At 38.6% G+C, this 27,004-nt stretch overlaps 1 protein-coding gene across 1 annotated transcript in view; it reads right to left on the bottom strand.

Moving 5' to 3' along the window:
• mRpL16 (mitochondrial ribosomal protein L16) overlaps window positions 1–27,004 on the bottom strand; it is a 37,243-nt gene that overhangs the window by 9,528 nt on the left and 711 nt on the right. Inside the window, exons 2-3 of the mRNA XM_067135948.2 lie at window positions 19,731–19,802; window positions 14,412–14,569 (exon numbers count right to left, since the gene is read on the bottom strand). Of these exons, the coding sequence (XP_066992049.1) occupies window positions 14,412–14,569; window positions 19,731–19,802 (230 nt within the window). The remainder of the gene's footprint in view (window positions 1–14,411; window positions 14,570–19,730; window positions 19,803–27,004) is intronic.

Here is a 27,004-nt window from a genome sequence, read left to right as displayed (position 1 = left end):
TATGTAGAAAAATAGATAAATGTTTAAGCTGCAAAATGATGTAAACCACTGTAGAAATAAACAGATCTATGTATTTATATAAAAAAATAGGGGACCTAATTTCTGGGATTACCTTCGTAGCTTCCACTGAAGTCTCATTTATGCCTATAACAGTATTTTTTGGTATCCTTGGTTAATGTGGAAAATGAATTTTTCTCAATTTTGCTAATTATTTTATCCACAAATTTCCTGTTGAACCCGTTTCTTTTTGCTATAAAATAAATAGTACCCAATTCATTTTTACGATCTGCTTCTGACATGGGTATATTATAAGCTCTATAAATCATACTCTATAAATCATACTCTTGTGTGCTACCAGGTGTATGGAATTTTGTTTATTTACGTTTGCCGTTTGAGTAGGTTTCCTAAATATTTTAAACCTAAGTTTATTAGAGTCATTAATAATTGTAATGTCAAGAAAGTTTAATGCTTTATTATTTTCACTTTCAAAAGAAAATTTAATCTGTGAATTGATATTGTTTAATTGTTCTAATACCTCCTGTCCATTAGTAATGGTAGGGTCAATTATTGTAAACGTATCATCTACGTATCTCAACCTTATTATTCCTTTAATGCTGTTGATTTTGCTATTTTCAAGAAAATCCATATAAATTTCCGCCATAATTCCCGAAGCTTGTATTCTGCATTAGTTCACTACCAAGGTATTTAAAACTGATAACAATGCTTTTTCTTTGTCTTTCTCCTTGATATCACCACGGTCTTGCTTTCTCTGCGCTGATTTTCATACCATACTTTTCAATTTTCTCGTTCAGTGCATCAAGTTGTTCTTGTACTTCTTTGCTGTTCGTACCCCAAACCATAATTTCGTCTGCAAATAGTAATATCTTCATCTCCCTATTCCCACACGCTTCCTTTGTCTCCTTGACAATCTCATCCATAACCATTAGAAACAAGAGATGTGACAACACGCATTTTAATAATTACAGTAGGTTAAAAATTTACCTCTCAAGAAACACCCGCAATTGAATGTAGCATACTTGCGTGTGCATTACCGACACTGGCTTATGTGACAAAACTAGATTCTTTGAAGCTCATTATAAGCAAGTGTACTTATTAGGCACTCAAAGTAAAATGTTAACCTCTCAGCATGGGACGACTTTCATTACTTGGCTACCCTGGGCTGTGGGAGGAGTATAGCACCGAGCATGCTATGAGTGCAGGCTTTTAGTTAATTGGGTGTAAATGAAAAGCGGTTCAATAAATTTTACCAAAATGTTCAGTGTATTATTAGTGCATAAACATACAAACAGCATGATTTACTGGAATCTTCTGATGCTTTCAAATCGAACAAGAGATACGGCTGAACCAAATATAGGAGTAGCTAGTACCCGTTTTTAATTTTTTATTTTTAGAAATAAATCTCAATACAGGTTTCTGTACTATGCTCATTATCATACACAATGCAAAAACTACATAAATTTCCTCCACACTACCCTCGATCAGAGTGGAAATAACATACTATGTGACAGCATGTTAAGTTGAGCATAAATATCTGCCTATTCTACTAGCATCTTTATGAACTCGAGAGTAGAAAATAACTAAAAAATTTTCACACAGAATATAAGCAGTTCTTTGCAGCATTCTGAGACCCATAATCTGCTGTAAACATTTACCTTTGCCCCCTGTTAATTACCCATCTCTTCCCACACAAATCTACCATCAATAACATTACAGCCGAGATTTTCCTGTGTATCAAAAGCAACATCAATGTCACAATCACTACTTTTATTCTCAAATTCTATATGCTACTCCTTGTTTAACAAAACTACATTTTCCGTATCATCATTTGGTAAAACATCGTTAATTTTCAAATTCACAATCACAAGAAAACGTTTAGCTGCCATAATGTCAACAACAGAACTAGTTGGTTTTTTAGACGCGATATAGCATATGTAATCGATAAAAACTCGATATACACATCAAATGAAAGAACGATGCTTCGTCTATAGATATATCTTATTACATTTCCAATAGTTCACAAACTATTCTCTAGATAGAAGCACAAAGCAGGAGTTGCTACGTGCATGCAATATACGTCACTCCGCGACAGAGAGCGTTGGGGAGTCTGTGTGCAGTGTACGGCACTCCACATTGAGTGGTTAATGGATGCTATGGCAGGTGTTTCTTCTTATATACAGGTTCTCTCTCATCTAACCCTTCCAACATCAAGGCTGAAGATATGTTAAGCCTCTTAGCGAGTGTTGATGCTCACCCTTCTGATGAAGCTGGGAAGAAGAAACGAGCCAGAGTCCTGCAGCCAGGCCCACCGCGCAGCACTTTAAACCCATGGGCTCTGGTAGCCCAGCCCAGCAGTGCCGTTCTCTTCTGACGCGGCAGCATACTGGCCCACAGCACCGGTCTCGTGCAGCCCACCGCAGTCCACCGCACTGGGTGAACTCAGTAGAATAACCTTGTGTACTTCTCCACAATAACATGTGCGCCGTGCACAATGAAATGTTCACGTCACACTGCTATTGGATCATTCACTCTACGAATTCCCATACGCTAATAATATATTTTAAAGTAGGCTAATTTCATTTTGAAATTAAATGGTAGAGATTTCTCCTGCACTGTAACAATAAAAATAATAATTGAAAACAAACAGAAACTTTATTATAAACTAATATTCGTTTGCAATTGACATCAAGTTAACTGAAAATGAATCTAAATAATAAAAAGCATATTCATAGGACTTCATTCGCGTTTACCTCAAAATAAAATACAAGCAGAAATGACGTGCAATATGCCAACAAAAACAAACCTGAACATAGCTTTTACTTAGTGTGCGTAGTTTAATGGTCATTGTTAATGTGGTGGAATGAAATTACTGTGAATGAGAAGAAGAGCATCAGCATTGTCTGGTTGTAGAAGAGACCGTCGTGCATTCAGAATTAAGTCCGCTGAACTGAAATTTCTCTCTGAAGCTGAACTTGATGCTGGTGAAATTTTGGATAGTTTTGTCCATTTGTTCTCCAATAAGACGCTATATCTATCTTCTTCCATTCCACAATTTTGCTTTAAATATCTTTCCAGCTCATCTGTTGGAACAGGAGCATCATGAACGTCAGTCCACGAAGAAAACTTCATTACTTTGGCAGGTTGAGGCATAATCAAATTTTTATCTTTAAAGGTTGTGGCATAGTCTTGGAGTCTGATGACATGGAAACATTAGAATGCTCGTCATTCAAGCACACTTCGTTCATCGTAAGTTTATTATCTAATCATAAAAAGACAAAAAACAGTCCGACTCCTTTAATCTATACTAATACAATAAAGAGCGAGCGCGAATTTTGTTAGGTTGTGTATATCTGGAGGGTAATCTCAGAAACTACTGGACCGATTCTAAAACTCCTTTTACTAATGTAAATATACATTATCCCTGAGAGACACGGGCTGTATTTTATTTTCAAAACAATTCGAGGTGGGGGGCGACGAGAGAGATATAAAAATAATAGGCTAATATAGGCAAAATATCAAATTTGTCTTGCAAGGACAAGACTAAGCTCATTTTAAACCCCTTGACCCGAAGAACAAATCTCAGTAAGCCCTACGGGCCCAAACACCATGTTTTAAGGCCCTAAAAACAACCGTTATGGAGGCACTGGCACCACACTACCCCTGCTCTCGGAATCATATAAGGAAATGAACTGCCGTAACCATGGCAACGCCAGCTCCAGAATTCTACAACAGCGAGATTATGCATGTACGTTTGGGCATAGCTGCCATTCAAAATTTGTACACATAATCCCTGAGTACATCTACAACATACAGTAGAGTCTCGTTAATCCGAACTAATTGGGACCGGAGTCTGTTCGGATTAAAAAATTTTCGGATTAACAGGAAAATATTTTCCAATAATAATGATATTGTTTTTACGTCCCACTAACTACTCCTACGGTTTCTGGAGACGCCTAGGTGCCGGGATTTTCTCCTGAAGGTGTTCTTTTACGTGCCAGTAAATCTACTTACACGAGGCTGACGTATTTGAGCACCTTCAAATACCACCAGACTGAGCCAGGATCGAACCTGCCAAGTTGGGGTCAGAAGGCCAGCGCCTCAACCGTCTGAGGAAAATATTCTATAATACAGTACAGTATATAGGCCTACTGTAATTTGAAAAGCCCATTATTTAGCAGTTACATTAATAAAAAAAACTGTATAAAATTACAGTAGGGTAGTTAAGAACACGTAGAGGAGAAAACGACTAAAACTAGGTTAAAACTTGTCTCATAAAACTGCTAAAATACGGTAACGGCTTACACTAGTCTCATATTCAGATGCCGCGACCGCCTAGAACTTGCCGTACGCTACGTCGAGCAACAGTCCGCTACTACGCCCATTGATGTGATGTTTATGAGATTCTGGTTTAACACTGCATCTTCGAGTAGGTTCCAATCACTACGGCAAAAGAAACTAACAGACTTTATAAAGATGAACGTCCAGTGATTGATGGTTTATGATGTGTAATTATGTTTACATTAAGTTATTCTAGTAAAATATGACTAAAAGTGCAAGTAAATCTTCATTCTATGATATGGTCTTTCATTTCAATAAGGACAACTTAAAAAATTAATATATTTTTAGTTCGGATTAACCGGACTTTCGGATTAACGGGGTTCGGATTAACGGGACTCTACTGTATCTCAAAAACTTAACATGTTACAGTGGTATTTATAATCCCTTTTAAAAATAAAGAGACATTTATTATTTTGTTTTCGGAAAAGACACTTAAGGGGAGGGGGGTAAAAAGAACTGAAATGTGGGTTGGCGTGAATTTTTAAGATGAGCATATCTACAGTATATCTCAAACACTTAACATGTTACAGATGTGAAAATTGATATTTTTAATATTAAAAAAAAAAGTGGGGGAATAAAACGTACTGAAAAGGGGGTTGAATTCATTTTATTAGGGTACTGATATCTCAAAAACTTAAGTTGTTGCAGACGTAAATTTGGTATTTAGAGTCTCCCTTAAAAAGAAAGAAATACGTATTTGTTTGGTTTTGGAAAATCCACTTAAGGGGGGATAAAAGGACTGAAATATTAGTTGAATTATTTGTATGAGGATACTTATATCTGCTGATAAAGGGGTTGAATTCTTTTTATGCCGATACTTATATCTCAAAACCTGAAGATGTTACAGATGTGGAAAAATGTATTTGTAATCTCCTTTAAAAATAAAGAAACTTTTTTTTTTACTTGAGAGAAGACATTCTCACATGTACGATTCTATGTCGCATGGTCATTTCAGCCCCAAAAGGCAATACCACAAACTTGGTTTACAAAGAGTTTCTGGGGTAAATGAAACTCAATTTTTCAGTGAGGTTTTATACTCCAGAGATTTTCAGATAATGTCTTAGTACAGTACCGAGGAACAATCACTTTTATCAAATTACGAAATCCACGCGAGAAGCCATGGGTAACTGCTAGTGTGTACATAAAGTTCACCGCAGGTCATACAGCACACAAAATTAACGTCTTTTCCACCACCGTCAACCGAAGGCTTGAATACCAACCAAATACAACTTTTAAGCTTAGGATCCGCTTCAGAAGTCTTGTATTGTGCGGTTTCTAGTTCGTTTGTTGCTTCTTATTTTTACTTCACGATTTTCTGCTACGATTTCTTTTCTTTTGAAACTACAGTCCACATTTGTTTCCAATAACAGGATAGACGGAGAAGTCAAACTGAAAACCACAGCAAATTTGATCGGCTCCACTCGACCATAATGCAACGCACTCTGCTGACATGCAGTACACTGTACACATTGAAGCAGTCAGCCCATAGAACTACCACAGCGCCGTCCTTGGCTCACTGCGTACAAATGACAGAGCGCTGCCCAGACCGGCCCGTGCGATGACGTCATGGGCTTTGTGTGTTCGAGCCTTTCCAAGCCCATTGCAGTGTACTGCCGAAGCAGCTCATGGGCTGGGCCTCTCTGCAAGACTCTGAAACGAGTTTGTCAGGGCTGAGAAGAGATGGATGTAGAAGAATTGGGATTGATAGGAGAGAGCCAAATCTATTTGAAGATGGAAGTCTATGAAGATGTGGAGATTTTCTTTGTGCTTTTTTGTTTTCATTCTATTTCTCCTTCACACACACACACTGTGCTGTCATTGCGTTTATCCTGTTGTGTTCCTTTTGATGTTCCTATCTTTTAATATACGGCTTGATTTCCACTTGTTTGATCCTTTCCAATACTTCTAACAGAGTTTTTATGTGCCACTATTTTACACGTGTACAAAGTAGCAAATTTACATAACAAACTGAATCTCACACTCAAGACAAAGATTTTGTGTACAAATAGAAGTCTGTCTTTTGAAAATATCATATTTGCTAAAGCAATTCCTTCTTCTTATCTAAACATTCAGGGATGATCAACTGAAGAGGAGAAATGATTAAAGAGTTACAAAATACAGTATATCATGAGTGTCTGCCTGGTGGCCATGATTGTTAAGGCACTAAATCTATACAATCTGACACCATGGTTAGCCTATTTGAGTCCAGTTGGTGGAAAAAAGATTCAGTATCAGAATGTAGGCCAGCAGGGTAGGAGAGGTAATGGTAAACAATTTCTGATCGACAGATTGTGTGCCCAAACTCTGGATTTAATCCTAAACCTTTCTGCAGTGTTCATATGGAGTGATGGCATATGCCGCTGTTGATAGTGATCCGTCCAAGAGATGGAGATGTGAAGCCTTGAGCAGACCGCTTGGTGCTATTCGACGGGAGGAGGCTATGTGCCGGCACTGGGTTTGACCCATTTCCTTCCTACATTCATATATCAAGTCATTCATTTCATCTCATTTACTCCTCTTATGAGGTAGACATCAGTAAGGGCATCTGGTCATAGAAACTCACTATGAAGATCCATCTCATTTCATACCCAGCCCCTTAGAGAAACAGGACAAGGACTGGACAGTCACACATACTGCTCTTTTCTTCCTAGTTACTTTACCATCATAAAAGTTACATACAATTTTATTTGTAACCACCTATTTAATTCAATATACTCTTTACTATAATGGTATAATCATTACACCATTACACCCTAATTTTAAAGAGTATATTGTATTGAATAGGTGGTTACAAATAAAATTGTATATAACATTTATGATACTAACTTCAATACGGTCACATTATGAGATTAATCATGCGTAATAGTTGCTTTACGTCGCACCGACACAGATAGGTCTTATGCCGATGATGGGATAGGAAAGGCATAGGAATTGGAAGGAAGCGGCCATGGCCGTGGTGTGAAAATGGGAAATCACGGAAAACCATCTTCAGTGCTGCCGACAGTGGATTCGAACCCACTATCTCCCGGATGCAAGCTCACAGCTGTGTGCCCCTGACCACACAGCCAACTCGCCCGGTACGTACTGCTCAAACTAATATTTAATACATAACTAATGTGCAATAAACAGCCAGTCTTGCAGCTTTACATGTTATATGTAAGATCTAAGGTTGGAAATTTGAATTTCTTTAGTATCAATCAAGAAGTACTGTATTAAGAAGTGGAACTGAGAACACATCCCACGTTACAAATGAAAGTAGCACTACTTGTTCAAAGTCACATTAATACATGGAAGGCTTTCGGTGACAGAAGGATGGGAAAGGGTTAGTATAGGGAAGGCAGCGGCCATGGCCTTAATTAAGAAAGAGCCCCTGCGTTTGCCTAGTTTAAAAATCGGAAATCATGGAAAATTATCTTCAGGGTTGTCAACGGTGGGATTCAAACCCACTATCTCCCGAATTCAACCTCACATCTGTGCGACCCTGACTGCATGGCCAATCTGCTTGGTGACATTTGTTATTAGGACGATAATGAAGAAACACAAGGAGAAAGGAAAACATGTATTCCTTTTTCCACTGCTAAAATATAAAATAAATTTGCTCGGTCAAATGATAGTAAGGAATGTTTGGTATTATAATGGCAATAATGAAGAGAAGCAAAGGGTGGGCTGTTGGTGTTAAGAGCAGACAATGGAATTCTGCTCTCTTTTCTTCCCAACTACTTGCGATTGGTACTGGATGTACTTTAAGACCAGTTTTACGGCTGGATGCCTTTCTGTCACCACTATGTGGAGGGAGGTATTATATGTTTCTGCAGTGGTTGGTACTATGATGTGTTGTATGTAAAAGATGTGTGTATGTATGTATGTATGTTCAGTCTTCAGCCCTAAGGCTGGTTGGATCCTCAATAGCTCTGCCATCAGCTGTCACAGATGGCCTAGGCATCACTGGAGAGGCGTACTAGGGAAATGAGGAGTGAGGTAGTTTCCCGGTGCTTTCCTCACTGAGCCACAAGTTGCTATTACATATCAGTCTGCCAAGCCCACTGAAATGCATGCACCAACAGACCCTATGAGCAACATTTTCACACAATTCATAGCAGGGACTGGCTGCATAAGGATTGGCATTACTAGCATTGCTCATACCTCAGTCACTTTCATACTGTCAAAGCCAAGGAAAAGACAGAGACAGATCAATGAAAGTAACAAAATTGCTCTAGCCCATACCAGAAGACATAGTGCACTATAAACACTAGGTCCTGCCAGTAAAGGCATAAAAGATGTGTATTGAGACAAATACAAACACCTAGCCCCTGAGGTAGAAAAATTAACAAGACTCAGTTTAAATCACCAATTCGACTGGGAATCAAACCCAGGGCCCTCCGAATCGACGGCCACTATGCTGAGCATTCATCCAAGGAGCCACACAAAAGAAGATTTTATTTTTTATTTTTTTACAAGTTGCTTACAAGGCTTAGGAGTGAGAAGGAAGAGGCCATGGCTTTAAGGCTGCCGACAGTGGGGCTCGAACCCACTACATCCCGAACGCAAGCTCCAGCAGCGCAACCTTAACTACACAGCCAACTCACTCAATGATAAAAGAAGAAAGAAATATAAGAACATACATCCAGATCCAAGAGAGTGAAATGCCTTTGACATGGATAGAAGTGGAAAAATGCACTGACATGATCAAACCTACAGGAAAACAGGGACTGCAATGGCTATTTTCAGAGTAATGAATACTATAAGGAGAAAATAATGGAAGACTGGATCGAGGATGTTACAGACCCGCTATTTAAAAAAGGGAACAAAAAAAGGAGCAGTATGGTTTTAGAAGCAACAGGGCACTGACATATATATGCGTGAAACTCTGTTAAGAAGTTTTTCAAGGGACTGCAAAAAAAAAAAAAAACTTCTTAAGCAGGAAACTTCTTAAAAGGGGTAATGCCCAAAAACTTATTCTGTACTTTGAAATACATGTGAAACACACAGCCAACAGATTTCCTTGTTTGTGAACAATACCGAAATAGGCTGATATATAAGAGCTGCTAACAGAAAGCCACAATATAAAAATTTGATCATGACAATGTTTTTAGAGATAAACTAAAATAATTGAACATATTATAAATATATTTGATAAGAGAAGGGAACATATTATATAAAACCTTGCACAAGAGATAAGAAGAAATACTAAAAACATTAAAACGGTAAACGGGAACTGTACATATTGTAAATTCTGTACTGCATTAGACATTAAATACATTTTCAAACACAAAAGTCTAGGCTCCTACTTGGAAAAGAAATTATCCAGGGTTGACTGTTTAAGGATTTTACTGCATTCTTGAAGTATAAACCTCTCCATTTCCAACATTGCCTTTATGTGTTCTGAGGCACACTGGCTGAGTGTTCCATAAACTGCCTCAGTTTTTCAAGGCAGATGCTTACCTCACTGCAAGATGGTCTTGGGGGATTCTCTTCCTCACTCTCTTCTTCTTCAATCTCCTTATCTCCTGCCTGAATTTCCTTGCAGATCTGATCGATGGCGTGCTCCTCGCAAGTGATTACCATTACATAAAATCAGCTTTATGGTCCGTATCGCACTTCAATAGATTGAATTGAGTGATTACCATATCATCAATGACAGTGAAGTCATCGAAACTACTGGTAATCTCCATCTTCTCCTGTATAGTTTTCTAGCACCCAGGATGCTCATCACCAACTTCCATAACAATGCTGTTGGAACCACCACCGAAGCCTGCTTTCTTGAAGCAATTTGCTATTATTACAGGCTCCACTGAACCCCATGATGAGGCAATGAAATGCATTGGGTCCAAAAGAGATGGTTTGTAGATAGGTTTGCCTGCTTCCATGCATAGCAGCATACGGCGCACAACTGATTTTCGGTACCTCTGCTTCAATACCTTATCGATTCTTTGGTCCATGGGCTCTAGTACCGATGTAGTATTCAGTGGAAAAAATTCTACCTTGGTGTTCCCTAAATAGGGCCATTCCTTGGGATGAGCACGGGCAGTGGTCCGTAAACACCACAATCTTCCTGTTCTGGCTCCCCATTTTTGCATCTAAAGCCTGCATATACACTTCAGAGAGGGAACTTGTCATCCAGGCTGACTTGTTGTTGGTGTATACTTGCACGGTAAATTCCTGATATTTTTTAAACAACGTGGCTTGCTAGACTTCCCTATCATCAGTTGAGGTATTTATTTATTTATTAATTTATTTATTACAAACTTCCCCCATGCGGAGGCTGCCACAAGGACAAAGTATGTCAACTGCACGGTATTTTGTTTTCTAAGTTACTGTTGACTTTGCTACTGAGCCAGGTAGAAAAATCACAAGGCTCAGGAATAAATGTGCAATATTGTTGTTCAAATGCTATATAGATGATTACGGAGTATGGTCACTGAACCTCGTATTGCGGCGATAGCGATGTCGTGAAGTCGTGTCCGACTGAGGCCGAGAGAATCCCATAGCTGTACAAGATATTTAGGGATTGTGCCTCGAGCTCCGATCATAAGTCCATGGACGGAAATATCGTCTAGGTGATATTTTTCTTTATAGTAGTTTACAGTTGGCTGGTAAACTGACTTCTTTTCGGCGTCCACCTCTTCGGCCTGGCCAACGTGCGACTCGAAGCGTATTGTGGGATCTAAGATTAGTCCTTCCATATTAGCACCAACCAATACCGTAACTTGCACTTTACTTAATTTTACCCTGTGGCAAGATTCTCCCTTCAAAACTAGAGACATATCCGGAATAAGCAGGTAAAAAAGTGCGAATTCATCGAGATTAAAAACGTTGCAAGGTTTGCTTATTTTAGCAGGCAGAACCATTTCCTTCCACACTTCCCTTTCCTCCGCACTTACACTCTCTGCTTCGTCACAATTATTTTGTAAACGATGCCAGCTCGATTTTTAAAGCGGTCCAGCCACCCGTTCGACGCGGTAAAAGAGGCCCTTAATTTGCATGCAATTTTTCGGCTTTCTCCTTCACAAAAGTCCACCTGAAAGGTATGTTTAAACTTCGCTGCTGTTTAAACCACATTAGCAGAGCTTGTTCTATTTCATCGTACTTTTCAAATTTAACTTCCTTGCAATTTGCTGAAGTATTCCCTGCAGAAGCAAAGATCTATTCTTTCTTTGCTATAATGCCGTTCAAAGTAGATGGCGGCATCCCCAGCTCCTTTGCCAAAGCAACACGGGAAAGTGTAGATGACTCCACTTTCCTTACAATCTCCACTACGTCTTTTATTGTTAGTGCCTTTCGCTTGATCTCTTTCCTCTGAGTTCTGCTCATTTTCACTTAAAACATTTGTACGTTGATATTACAAGTATAACTAACTCCACCGACTCCTATTCATACTAATTACGATGCTAAACTATGCTTGGCAATCCGTAGCTTAGGCTTACAAGACGCAAAGACAAGACGTGTACTACAGTTTGTTAGCATGTGCTTTCTATCTTCCTCACACCCCCGACACCTGCTTCAAGGATAACGGCAGCAAATGGGAAATCTGGCAACTTATTCCTAGAGATTCTTAGAACCTAGGCCTAAATTGCCCCTGCATTCCTACTGGTTGTCACGGCAACGGGCTTAGTTTCTGGCGGTTTCGCAAGTACCGCATGGCCAAGCCAGTATTGAGTTTATTTTCCCGCTTCAATCCTCTTCATGCTATTAGTGATGGGACATTCGATTCATTTTACTGAATCGATTCATTTGATTCCGTTCACGTTACTGAATCGATACAGTGATCCGATTCACGGCACATTAGAGTCACCGCTCCTACTGCATCTGTGCAGTATGTAATGGTAAGATAGCAGCAACAGCATTTATTGTTCACTGCTGTCATCTGGTCTTCATACTATGAACTCCTTTCTTAAAAAAAAATGCTAGTCACTCTAATACATCGAAGGTTTCCGGCGACGCAGGATGGGAAAGGTCCTGGATTAGGTAGGTAGCAGCCATGGCCTTAATTAAGGTACAGTCCCAGGATTTCCTCGTGTAAAAATGGGGAAACTACGGAAAACCATCTTTACGGCTGCCGACGGTGGGATTCGAACCCATCATCCCCCGAATGCAAGCGCATAGCTACGTGATACTAACCGCACGTCCAACTCGCTAAGACATTTTTGAAAATATGTACTGTATTTCTCTATCAGCAGAGGATTTTTTTAAATTGTCATATTTTGTACAGGCTACCCGAGATGTACAGTAACCCACTGGTTTTCTGATTTAACATACTGTTGGTTAAGTTACTGCGTCAGTCGGCTCACTTACTGTCCACATATTATTGAAGTCTTGTGCAACGATGTGACATACGAACTGAGACAATACTGAGCTGTTCTTCCCAATATAAAACAGGTACTATACTTTTGAGTGGTCATGAGCATGACTCATAGTCATAGGTCATGCTAGAGTCGAGTTTAATTAATTGTCAAATGTCAACTAAGTTATAATACTGTACTAAGATTCATTAAACTAATAAATAGTATAACCTAATAGCCTACCTACTTACTAGCTATTTTAGAATTATGTTTTGACTACCTTTATAACACTGAAATCCATCTATTATTTTTTTCTATTGGCTTTACGTCGCACCGACACAGATGGGTCTTATGGCGACGATGGACAGGAAAGGGCTAGGAGTGGGAAGGAAGCGGCCGTGGCCTTAATTAAGGTACAGCCACAGCATTTTCCTGGTGTGAAAATGGGAAACCAAGGAAAACCATCTTCAGGGCTGCCGACAGTGGGGCTCGAACCCACAATCTCTCGAATACTGGATACTGGCCGCACTTAAGCGACTGCAGCTATCGAGCTCAGTCATCTATTATTTTTTTTTTTTTTGCTAGGGGCTTTACGTCGCACCGACACAGATAGGTCTTATGGCGACGATGGGATAGGAAAGGCCTAGGAGTTGGAAGGAAGCGGCCGTGGCCTTAATTAAGGTACAGCCCCAGCATTTGCCTGGTGTGAAAATGGGAAACCACGGAAAACCATCTTCAGGGCTGCCGATAGTGGGATTCGAACCTGCTATCTCCCGGATGCAAGCTCACCGCCGCGCGCCTCTACGCGCACGGCCAACTCGCCCGGTCATCTATTATTTAAACCTCCCTGTAAGAAGAGGACAGTGAATGCAAGTGGGTATTATTTTCATATGTGCTGAGCTCGGGAGTCCATTTAGCGTACGATTCTTTCAGTGTACCATGACTCTGTATGTATTGCTTCAGAGGAAGCCCGGCTCTCCGCCAGTGTCCACTGTCCAGTGTGCCGATAAGGAACCGTGTGTATCTTGGGTCTCACTGAGCCAAGCTCGTTCACAATTCTTCAGGTGTGCCATGGCTCACTGTATATCTCGCTGCAGCGGAAGCTCGGCTCTCCGCCACCCGCCAGTGTCCAGTGAGCCGATAAGGAGCCGTGTGTATCTTGTGTCTCACTGAGCCGCGCTCGTTCACGATTCTTTCGATGTGCCATGATTCACTGTCTCGCTGCAGCGGAAGTTCGGCTCCCCGTCAACGTCCAGTGAGTGGGCCACTTAGCACTGTCCGCTGGGAGTAAGCTGAATCGTGTGCCGTGAGCTCGCCGTTTCTGTGAATCGATTCACTCGGACACTTGAATGAATCGATACACTGCTTCGAATCATGCATTCAGTAGCCAACCCTACATGCTATAGGTAATGAAGAAAAGAAAAACAGGTTCAAAGTTGCAGAAATGAGTGCATGGAAAAGTATCTGGGGTATTACGTGGGAGTAATAAAGGCGCAGTATGTTTATGTTTGCTGCTCCACTGCTGGCTTGCCCACAGTCACAGTATCACTTTCCTATTTCTTATATGTGAGTAGTTCTGAAAAGTTTTTTCAAGGCCTTGCAGTGGAAACAGGCAGCTCACGTGGTCTTCTCACAGCACATTGGTCTTCTCACCAAAGGCTTACACACTGCACTTTACTCGGTTTTATTACTCTTCTAGAAGTTCCATAAATCTGAAATCATCAGTTAAGTGACAGGTATAGCAGTTACTACAGTCAGAATACAAACATAACTCACCATAATACCATACTGTTTATGAAGGAGGAAATTATGTAGCTCCTCTGGACCACGCATGAACTTGAGATTCTTGATCATCTTCGGAGGTCGAATGTTACTAGGATACTGCGGAACTTTATCCACAAACCTAAGTCTGGTCCTCTCAGGAAATTCAACATCTAAACAAAAGATGAAAAATACTGCTTATAAAATTATGAAAGCAAAAAATCATAAATAGCTGAAAGTCTACAATTCACGGTTCTTCCTTTGTTTACTGTCAAAAAAACATTTGTCTTATGGCAATCCTTCAATGGGGAAATTAATGTAATAAATTCCTGTCGTCAACAGGACCTGGATTTTGCTGACCTGATAAATGCCAAAAATTCCTAAGAAATTACTTAAAATGGCCAAAAAAATAGATGCAAAAATATGAAAATACAGTACCATTTACACAAAATAGTAAATATGTCCATTGTCCAAATTACCATCAACTCATAAAGGAGTGAATATATTAAATGGGTCATATAATAATAATAATAATAATAATAATAATAATAATAAAATAATAATAATAATAATAATAATAATAATAATAATAATAATAATAATAATAATAATAATAATAATAATAATAATAATAATAATAATAATAATAATAATAATAATAATAATAATAATCATTGTTGACTAACTCCAGATTCCCACATGTGGTATACGAGCCCCTTCCATTTTGTTCTGTCCATGAACCATTCTTCGTTCACAATCTGTTCTCAATCCTGACCTCTCTCCTCTACATCCTTCTTCACTCTGTCCATTTTTCTCTAGGTCTGCCCACTGGTCTCTTTCCCCTTATTTCTCTTTCATACTCCTTTCTTGCGGACCTGTTGGCACTCATTCTTTTCACATGACCAAACCACTTCAGTCTTGCTTTTTGGATCTTCTGGAGTAAGGAGCCTTCTAGTCCCACGTCTTCTCTGACTTTTTCATTCCTGATTTTATCCCTCCTGGTCTTCTGGATCATTGTGCGTAGGAACTTCATTTCTGCTGCTTGGAGTTTTGAGTTGTCCTTTCTTGTTAATGTATCTACTGTATAAGTCAATATGTTGATTACCCAATGCATATGAATAAAAACTGACCAAATAATAATGCAGAAAATAGAAAAATGACTTTAAAAAATAATTTAATGTAACGAATTGCTGAAAATGACAAATAATGAGGCAAAATAGCAAAAAGTAAAAAATGGGAAAAATGACCCCCCCAAAAAAAAGAAAGGCTTAATAAATGCACATTTCTGAAACTGGGGACCATGATCAGGATTTATATTATATTAGCAATGTGTGTGAAGCACCAGTTAATAGATGACATGAGATCAAACATACAGGATACTGAATTTAAGGAGTTCATACAATATACACCACACAGTTGTTTTCTTGAAAGAAACATGAATGCTAGAATGCGAGAAGGAGCTAACTCACACAGACATGGAACTGAGATATTTCTGAGTTTTGCGCTTGTCTTTATAGCACGAAATTGAGCACATCAACAGTCACATTTTTGGTTCATAAACAATATAGCCCAAAATTATAGAAAATTATAATCGCCTTTTTATATACATTATTTATCTGAAAAATGTCAGCTCCAAATCGCCAAATCTGAAAAATGAAATTAATAACCGGGTTACTTTTATAACAGTACAATTTTCATCAATTATGTGTTCTAAAATGTTGTCAGGTTCAGACTGACTTCAACATGAATTTGTTATATTTAACGTTTACTAATAGTGTCTGTGGTTCAAGTCACAGTGACTCTAAGCAGCCGTCTGTATCGAAACCTATACTTACTTTCAGCCATCTGGATCCTCCACCTCGCTGTTTGCACCTTGAGTGTCTGGTTGAAGAGTATGATACATGGTATGATGGTTTTCAGGGATGGAAGAGAGCAAGGACATCAAGTCCTCATGTTTTGCAGCTGCAATCTTTCTGCCAACAGGATACAAGCACTCCGCATTTTTTAAGCGTGAATAAGGTGTGATGGAGTTGAAATCTGTTGATGTTCTGCATTTCCAAGGTTGTCCAGTACTTTTATCCAAAACCTCAACTTCTTCCCAAATAGCCAATAAAGAATAGTTTTCTTTCTTCATTTCTTGCAAGTTTTCTAGATTTCTCACAACTACTAGGCACAGAATCATCTTCAACGTCAGCCATGATGTCAACACTAAAACATGTGACTGCAAGCATGTGTGCTATTGGCTACCACTAGCTGATGTAATGTTACTGCTTGACTTAGCTTCCTCTCGCACTGCAAGATTGCGACTCAGAGATATTCCAAAATCTTTCTTTTGTACCATGACAGAATAAAAGTGGATAATAATTATTCATATACTGTGGGATAATAAATATATAATAGTAGCCTAATATCTAAATGTCAATAACTGATTTTTTAACAATTTTTGGGTTAGCTCCCTCTCGCAATCTAGCTCACAAACGTGAACAAACTCTCCTCTTCAGTTAGTTGGGACGGATTTTGAAAAATAAATTAACTGGGAGTATCTCTCAGAGATTATGGTTTCCTAACTAATATATTCTGCCTGTTGCAATTTCTTGATGGATGCAGCATTTTTTTCGTCTGCCTCTTAGCAGAGGCTAGAGCTATATGTAGCTTCGACCAAAGTCTCAGTCTCATTCATGGCTGTGACAGTATGGGAGCTGCTGAGATATGGATAGTGCTAAGCACTGACATTCTGGGCACAATCAGTGTGTTTACATGTTGTGATAGGTGCTACTCATAAGACCAGTTGTGCTGCAATAGCACATTCTGGCCGAGTGAGGAAAGCGATGGCAAACTACCTCACTTCTCACCAAGTCTTACATTCCTCATTATAGCACTAGCACTGATTTTTGTAGTTTCTCTGTAACCGCATAACCTGTGGTGATGCTGTTTCAATATCAAGCCAACCTTCAGGCTGAAGACTTGACAGAAAATGAAATCTTTTGTGAAACAGTTTAACAATTCTGAGACAAAGAATATTACTATAAATACATTTGTAGCAGCTCATGTTCCATTTCAACAGAGGCACAAAACCAGAGGACAGACTCTAAAATTTGGAATAAGAATACCTGAGATACTGGATTCACAACTTAGGCCAATTTTAATTTTCCAGGAAACTCCACAAGAAGAATGAACCACTACCAAACCAAGATAATACTGAACCATAATAATTACTCTCCCCAGACATCAAAAGAAAATCAAGAAATAAACTTTGTCCAGAAAGTTTTGAGACTGAGGCTGTGTTTGTGATGAGAAAAAGAATTAACTGTAGATACTTCGTCATCAGCTGATACAGTATCCTGCAACCTTGCACTGACTTATGGCTGTGATTCCGTGCAATTCTGCCAAGTGAAAGGATGGTGCTTAGTAACACAGGACCCTGTGCAGCAGCAGAATTGTTGTCTGTGCGACATTACGAAAGACAGTCACAGAAACCGGGAACTTTATCCAGGATTCTCCCCGCCATTCGCAAAACTTGTGTAACAATGAAACAGTCATTCTCCTGATAACAACTGTTCACCATAAAGCTGCTGGATAAGGTTACAGGGACCGAACAAGTGGCCGCGCAGTTTGAGTCACATTGCATTTGGGCAGTAGTAGGTTCGAATCCTACTGTCAATTTTAACAACTGACTTTATGTTGCACCGACACAGATAGGTCTTATGGAGACTAAGGGACAGGAAAGCGCTAGGAGTGGCCATGGCCTTAATTAAGGTACAGCCCAGCGTTTGCTGGTGTGAAAATTGGAAACCACGGAAAACCACCTTCAGGGCTGCCGACAGTGGGGTTCGAACCCAGTATCTCCCGGATTCAAGCTCACACTGCAACAAATCAGCTTAATTTCCCGCATCAAATCTTATTTACAATGAATCAATAACAGTAAATTTTCACCTTTTTGGGTATTTGCATTAAGCAAATCAATTAATCATATAGAGTACATGTTTCATTCTATTTGGAACATCTTCAGCTGTATTACAATGTTTAGGTGAAATTACAATGTATTTATCTTCTTAAGGACATCTTAATAAGTACCTTGTTTTACTTAAAATCTACATGAATTTAAAAATTGAAATAAATTACAATCAATGTGGATGGTTGCTGCTGACAAAATCTACTGTGTCCTTGGAGGAGCAGCCTTCCGTCTTGTGAAGATTTTTAATAATAGTATGACAGCAATCAGCTTCCGGGATCCTGAATTAATTTAATTCAAGAGAAACTTTTATAAAATTAAAACAAACAACATTCGCCTTGGAAGGAGCAAATGAAGAGAACATCCTTGTAAAATATAGAAAATTATTTTTCAAAAACTTTTTATTAGTAGACAAGCAGAATTTCATATATCATAATAAAAAAAATGCTGGAAACAAAAACTTTTTTATAACATCTGTTCAAATGAACAGATACAGTTTTAAAAGGCTAAAATTAGTAAATCCATTTTCCTTCCCATTTCACCACCCCATTCAACCATCCACATTGATTTTAATTTATTTCAATTTTTAAATTCATGTAGATTTTAAGTAAAACAAGGTACTTATTAAGATGTTCTTAAGAAGATAAATACTTTATAATTTCACCTCAGCATTGTAATACTGCTGAAGATGTTCCAAATGGAATGAAACGTGTACTGTATATGATTAATTGATTTGCTTAATGCAAATATAAGTATCAAAAGGAGGAAATTTACTGTTACTGATTCATTGTTCAAGCTTACAGCCGTCCGCCCCTAACCACACGGCCAACTCGCCCAGTGGTTTCTCATTTTCACGCCAGGAAAATGCTGGGGTTGTACTTTAATTATGGCCATGATCACATCCTTTCCACTCTTAGACCCTTCCTATCCCATATAATAAATCTACAACATTTTGGAAAATAGGCATATGAACAAATGCTACTAATGCCTGAATTGTTCAACTGACGTCTTTCTCATACTTCAATACAAATACTTGCTTCACAGTCTAATATTCTAAGCAATCAGAATCAATGGTCTTGTAACTTACCGAAGGTTGTGCTCCCAGAGGATACAAGAGGCGTACTAATAAGGCCTATGACCATTGCTTCCCTGTGAAGCAGGTGCTGGTTGCAAGTATGAGAGAGAGGGCGAGAGAGAGACACAAAATATCTTTCACATCAAAACTGAACTCCATTTTATGCTTGATTTTTGTACATCAATGTTTTTTGACATTATTTTCCTGGCAACGCCAATGTCTTGATTTGAAAAAAAAAAAATCTGGGAATAATTTTCACAAGGATTTTTCAGTAAGAAATATTATGAGAAACAAACACAGTACTCACCATCATATTTCACTGGAGGGGCAAAATACTTCAAACCAGCAAACTGGGTAACACAAGGGGAATGAACAATACCTGAAACAAGTAATTCATGATTAGAACCACAAAGCTGTGAAACTTCACTGAGCTTAACAGTAACTGAAAGGTCACTGGCATTATTATTTGATACTCAGTGTTTTAGTGATTTATTTACTTATTATCAAATGGCTTTTAGTGCTGGGAATGTCCGAGGACATGTTGGTTCGCCTAGTTCAGTTCTTTCTGTTTGAAGCTCATGGGCAACCTGCGTGTCTGGGTGTGAGATAATGATGATAATTCCTTATTTTCAATGAAGGTGGCAGCCTTGTGGAAACACATGATGTGAGCTCTATCGGAAATAACAAAAAACTGGTCTTCATGACAGCTGATCCACACCAGCCAAAAGCAACACAGAAAATTGTCATAAATCTCACATTTACACAGTCTCCATTTTAATACTTCAATATTAGTAAGGGTGGGATGGTGAGTCCCTGGCAATCACGAAGAAAGGATGTCTCCTCTACGCTACTTCAAGTATCATTTCAAGTCATTTTAAAAAAAATGATTGCGCACAAACATGCATATCATCAGGGTCTACAATTTTTCTTACAATTTTCATTTTTCTCTAATGTATTTCATTAAATATTTTGTCCTTTTAGAGCAGATGCTGAAATGGTAACATTCACACATTCTATTACATAATTTGCATTGGCTACGTTGGTGACGAAAGGTCCTATGAGCCTCTGGCTCGTGATAGGGACAGTACAGTACATATTTTTCTAAAGGCGACACAATAATTACATTTCATATACTACAGCTTTTTCGGTAAAGTGACAAGTATATTTCTGGATAACTAAGACATAGTTATCGTTTATTTAACATATTAGCATCATAGTTTTTCAAAAGTACCGGTATATTCAGATATTGCATGGCTGTAAGATATTAAATATAGACAATATATTAATTATTAAATATGGACAATATATTAATTAAAGTAAGTTATATAGAGGTTATATTAAGATATCTGTATCAGAGTAATATTCCTTCAGTTCTTTCTTAAAACATTTAAATGATTTAGAGTTTTTTTATAACAGGCAATACATTATATTCCCTAAACATTGATGATTCTATGCCTCCATACTTTACTGAGTTGGAGTGAGAGGGATATATCCTTAATGATCCTCTAATTTCATTTCTATGAATTTCACTAAAATGGGAGAAGTTAACAGCAGCTTATACATAAAGACTGATGATGAAAATGCAATTTGCTTATGGAATGGCAGAATATTTGACTGTGAAAAAACTTCATGCGGTGGTTTGAGGAAGGGGAATCCATACACCATTTCAATGGATCTTTTTTGTAGGATTTCCAAATTATTAACATAATCTTTCCTGCATCTTCTCCAAATGAAGCTTATGTATGTTAGATGTGGGTGGATCATTGCATAATATATACAGTTCAATTGTTGGTGAGAGAAATTAATGTATCTTAAACTGTGCATTATTCATATCAAAGGGGTAATTTTGCTGATTACATAATCAATATGACTTTTCCAGGAAAGTGTTGAGTCTAAGTATTACTACACCAAGATGCATAGCTGAGTTGACTCTCTCTATTACTTGGTTCATTAGGGTAACAGTGTTAGCCGCTGTGATCTTATGGGCTGTTTTATGAAAGATTAAGTATTCTGTTTTAGTCACATTTAAGATTATATTTTGAGATAAAGCCCAGTTCGATAACTTGTTCAAGTCACAATTTATATCTTCCATAATTTGTGTAATTTGTGTTTTGCTTAGTCCTTTATAAGTTATTAAGATAACATCCGCAAATAATTTACATTTTCCCTTTAGTGTTAAACACTGTATGTCATTAATATAAATCAAAAATAAAATAGGACCTAGTATCAAGCCCTGTGATACTCCCGTTTTTGTTTCTGCTTTAGAACTTTTAGCATCATTAATCGTCACATATTGTGTTCAGTTTGATAAATAATTTTGGAACCATTTGTGTGATAAACCCCTAATTCGTGCTATTTTTAACTTGTTCCGAAGTATTTTGTAGTCAACCAGGCCAAATGCTTTTTTAAGATCTATTGTGACATTGATTCATGTAAGCCTGACTTTGTGCATAATTTATGGTGAAAACCATGCATTGCAAGTCAGGTTGTAGCACTGAGTAATTCTTTGTTAACTGAGCAAGGGACTGTGTGGTTTGGGTCAAGTAACCACCAGTTTGTATTCAGGAGATAGTGGGTTCTAACCCCACTGTCAGCAGCCCTGAAGATGGTTTTCCATGGTTTCCCATTTTCACACCAGGCAATTGATGAGGCTGTATCTTCATTATGGCCACGGTCGCTTCCTTCCCACTCCTAGTCATTTCCTATCCCTTCGTCACAATAAGACCTATCTAAGTCGGTGCGACGTAAAGCTGATTTCGTAAGGAAATATTTTCCATCTAATCAGTACCATATTATTTTGCCTTTGGCAATTTATAATATCATTAAAAATAACAATACATGTTTCGATCGCTTTGCGATTATCATCAGCTGTATACACGAAAGCTTAGATAAAAAAGCATTAAAGTAAGCACATAATAAAATAATATTTTCTTACGAAACCATCAGATTATATCATCGATACGACTATGAAGTGGATACTTTGTAAAGCAGATTGTAAAAGTAAAAAAAAACCTCTTTGTTGGTTTCCATCCAGTTTTATTCGATCATGGGGTAAAAAGAAAACTGTTGTAGTCATGCACTGTGGAAAAGAGAAAAAGAGAAGCCAAGTGAACATCTACGGAGAACGCTTAGAGAATGTAGAACAGTTTACATATCTGGGTAGCATTTTTAATGGAAGTAATGAAATCAACCCTGAAATTAATAACATTTTATCATCATGTCAGAGAGCTTTCATGGGATGACAAAGTACCCAAGAACACGAAAACAATATTATATAAACAGTATTTCATACCGATTGTAACATAAGGACTAAAAATGGTGGTAACTATTAAGAGACAAAATAGTAAGATCCAAGCAGTAGAAATTAAATTTTTAAGAACATCGGTTAAAAAGACAAGAAGAGAGAGAGTTCAAAATATTAAAATCAGAGAAGAGCTAAATATAGAACCGTTAGTACAGAACATACAGAAAGTAAGACTGAGATGGTTCGGACATGTAAAAGGAATGGGAAAGGAACGGGTAGCAAGAAGGGAATTGGAAAGAGAAGTTAAGGGAAAGAGACCAGTTGGAACACTGAGAAGAAGGTGGATGGAACAGATTTGGAAGGACATTAGAGAAGCTGGATTGGATGCGGCGGATGTAATGGAGCAGGAAAAGTGGAAGGACAGAAAGGAGTGGAGGAGGCTTGTTAACCACACCCGGGCGACTGGAGTGCGACATTGATGATGATGATGATAGCGTCCATACTGTAGAAGTCTAACCAAATGCCATGTCTCTTCTGTATTCTGGCTTGTAATAACTCAGTCTCCTGTTGAGTTGATGGCAAGTGTAGTCGCATTCTCAGATCTTCTATTAGAAAGCGTTCCTTTGCTAACTCATAAGAAAGTCTTGACGGAGCTGCTTTCTGAGATTCTTGAGACTCTCTTGAGGAATCTGGCTTTTACATTTTCTAGGGTTGATAACTCTGAGACCGACAGGCCTAGTTTCTCCCAGATAAGCTCTATGCTATAGGATAACACTGGCATTAATTTTGCGTAGAAGAGTGTTCCAACAGTTTGAAGCGCTAGTCTTGTTGGACCCTTTATGTTGTACATTGCTCTTATAGTAGCAGTTGTTCTTTCTCTCATGTGGGGTCTGTAAGATGGTCGTGCTGGCTGAAGGGTGATGCCCAGGTATCTGAAAGAATTTACTACCTTTAGCTCATTTAGAGAGAAGATGTTAAATGTTATTTGCTTTATGTCCCACTAACAATTTTTACGGTTTTCGGAGACGCCGAGGTGACGGAATTTAGTCCTGCAGGAGTTCTTTTACATGCCCGTAAATCTACCAACATGAGGCTGATGTATTTGAGCACCTTCAAATACCACCGGACTGAGCCAGGATCGAACCTGCCAAGTTGGGGTCAGAAAGCTAGCGCCTCAACCGTCTGAGCCACTCAGCCCGGCAAAGAGAAAGATGTTTTATGACATAAATAAAATGATGGTGGGATCATCTAATAGACCATATACTTACACATGATGGGTTACTGAAGAAAATAATAGAGGGTTTCTTAGAGCGAAAAGATTATAGAGGACGACCAAGATTAGAGTATACGACGCAAATATTAGATGATATGAGAGGCGATTCCTATTATGAACCAAATAGGAAAGCAGAGAAACATGAAGAAGAATGGAAAGCTGCTGCCAACCTGATGGCGAGAGAGAGAGAAAGAGAGACTGACTTTGATAGCTGAGGCACCGGACTTCTGACCCTAACTTGGCAGGTTCGATCCTGGTTCAGTTTGGTGGTATTTCAAGTTGCTCAAATATGTCAGCCTCGTGTTGGTAGATTTACTGGCACATAAAAGAACTCCTGCAGGATTAAATTCTGGCACCTCGGCATCTCTGAAAACCTAGAAGTAGATAGCGGGATATAAAACCAATAACATTATTATTATTCAGCTCATTTGTCTCACAGAGGATTTTATCATTTGCAGATGATTTTCCACTTTTTCTAACCATTTTGTTTTAGTTTGAAATCATTTGATTTTCTTCAAGCCAGTAGTTTACCTTATCCACAAGGTGGTAACTTGTAAATCTTGTCTATCATGTGAACCAAGTACTATGTCATCTGTATAAAGATACATTGACACTGAGTCATGCGCTACAACGTCCATTATGTCTGCTGCAGTGATGATGAACAACACTGGACTTACCAGATCCCCTTATAGCACACCAGTGATCTGGACTACACTTGATGGTGATGTCATTCCATCTGCGACTTGAACATAGTTGTATGCGAAAGAAGCAGTCGATGAAAACAGCATAAATTTTTTAAAATATGGATATCTCAGGGTGTTGATTATGTTCTCCATTAGTCTTACTGCATGTAACATTCATTTCCCTTTTCTACACAAGAACTGTTAATTTTGCAAGCAGATTTTCTGTCAGTTTTGAGGGTCTCTCTGTCAAAATTGAGTTATTCTCTAGGGCTCTTCTTTTATATGAATTTACATCTTCATTATTACCTTTGCTTTTATGCAGCAGAGAGTTTCCGGTACAGTAGTTTGCCAGTTTTGAGGCATTTGTTGAACAGTACTGTCCATAAGTTGTGAGAGATTCTACAGTTTTATTTAGATTTTCATTAAATAATTCATCAGGGACGGAGGCTTTTTGATCTTCGTGGTTTGTATGCCTTTTCATCCGCAAAGGGTCAATGGAATTACCACCCAATAAAATGGTCTACAGAACTCAGACTAATAAATGTAGTTGTTTTACATCAACAAAATTCACCACCACCTCAACATCCTGTATATGCATCACTCCAATACAATGTCACATAATCTTGAAGGAATAATAGGAACTCCTCTTACACTTCGAGAAAAACAAATCCATAACTTATAACATTCAGATTCGGAAAGGTACAATAATAATAACATTTATTAAACTCAATGTGTACATGAGAATTGTATATTACACAAAATTTGTATCAACTGCGTAAAATGTCAGCGAGTTTGTCCTTGCTGTGCAATTGAGTGGATGATACTGTTCACAGCATTGTCCACACAGAGTGCAGGAACACTGAGATGACGCCTGGTGAAATCCTTGTTGGATGCAGATTCTGAAATGAAATCCATCCACTGTCATTCTCGATATACGGGTCGCAGTGGGAATTAGCTTGTATTAGCTTTTTCTTCCCTTTCCCTTATATAGGTTTTGCATGCTGGGGTTTACGGCAGATTGTTCTTTATCGCTACCTCCCTGACGAAGAGGTCTGTTTCTGCTAGTAGATAAACGAGTCTGGTCGTTGTCGTTTGGGATAACTGAAGGGCTCTCTGTAGATAGGTTGATTTCATGGCCTCCATTCTTCTTAGATTAGCAGGACTAAGGTGAATCCAAATTTTGGTGATTGCATAACAGGAAATAAGGGCAGGCTAAATGTGAAAAAGTTTTAGAGCTGTGTCAAGTGATAGCTTTTCAATGTTCTTTATGTCAAAGATGGCTCTAATTGCTGTGGTGCATCTTTCTTCTGTATGTTTAGTGAATGCTTTCCCTGTGACTTGAAGGGTTAGTCCTAGGTATTTATAAGAGTTTACCAAATCTATCTTGTCGTTTCCACAGTGGAAGTTGTCTAGTTTGGAGATACTGCCTCCTCTCCTGAATTTCATGATTTTTGTTTTGTTGGTGTTTATCACTAGTTCATTTTCTTGCGACCATTTATAGAGCTTAGTCAATCCTACGTGCAGGACAAATCTGCTTTTCGAAAGAAGAACCATATCATCTGCGTAAAGGATCACTGATACTTCATCTGATGCAACTTCTCCGACTACGTCAAGAGTAAACATGTTAAAATAACATCGGGCTAAGAGGGTCTCCTTGGAGAACCCCGTTTGTTTGGAGTACGGGCTTAGATTGACTTACTGTATCGGTGATTGATAGCATATTGAACACTAGTATACTCTCGATTAGTTGCAGGATTGGGTTTCATAGTCCTATAATGGCAGAGAGTTTCTTTATCAGTATGTTCCGATTCACACTATCACCGGGCAAGTTGGCCATGAAATCAGGGGCGTGCAACTGTAAGTTTGCATCCGGGAGATAATGGGTTCGAACCCCACTGTCAGCAGCCCTGAAGATGGTTTTTTGTGGTTTCCTATTTAATTTTTTTTTTTTTTTTTGTTATTTGTTTTACGTCACACTGACACAGATAGGTCTCATGGCGACGATGGGACAGGAAAGGGCTAGGAGTGGGAAGGAAGCGGCCGTGGCCTTAATTAAGGTACAGTCCCGGCATTTGCCTGGTGTGAAAATGGGAAACCACAGAAGACCATCTTCAGGGCTGTACCTTAATTAAGGCCACGGCCGCTTCCTTCCCAATCCTAGGCCTTTCCCATCCCATCGTCGCCATAAGACCTATCTGTGTCAGTGCAATGAAAAAAATTAACACTATCGAAGGTTTTAGTGAAGTCTACAAAGGCGACGTATAAATGTCCTATCTTACTGGTAGCGTACCGTATGTTTGTAAGTACATTTTCAATGGCCTGGAGAGTGGATTTGCCGGGTATGAAACCGAACTGTTCCTTTGGCATATATGCTATGGCTA

Source organism: Anabrus simplex, chromosome 1 (assembly GCF_040414725.1).
Source record: "Anabrus simplex isolate iqAnaSimp1 chromosome 1, ASM4041472v1, whole genome shotgun sequence".
Taxonomy (NCBI): Eukaryota; Metazoa; Arthropoda; class Insecta; order Orthoptera; family Tettigoniidae; genus Anabrus; species Anabrus simplex.
This window is presented reverse-complemented; position numbering and strand designations above follow the sequence as displayed.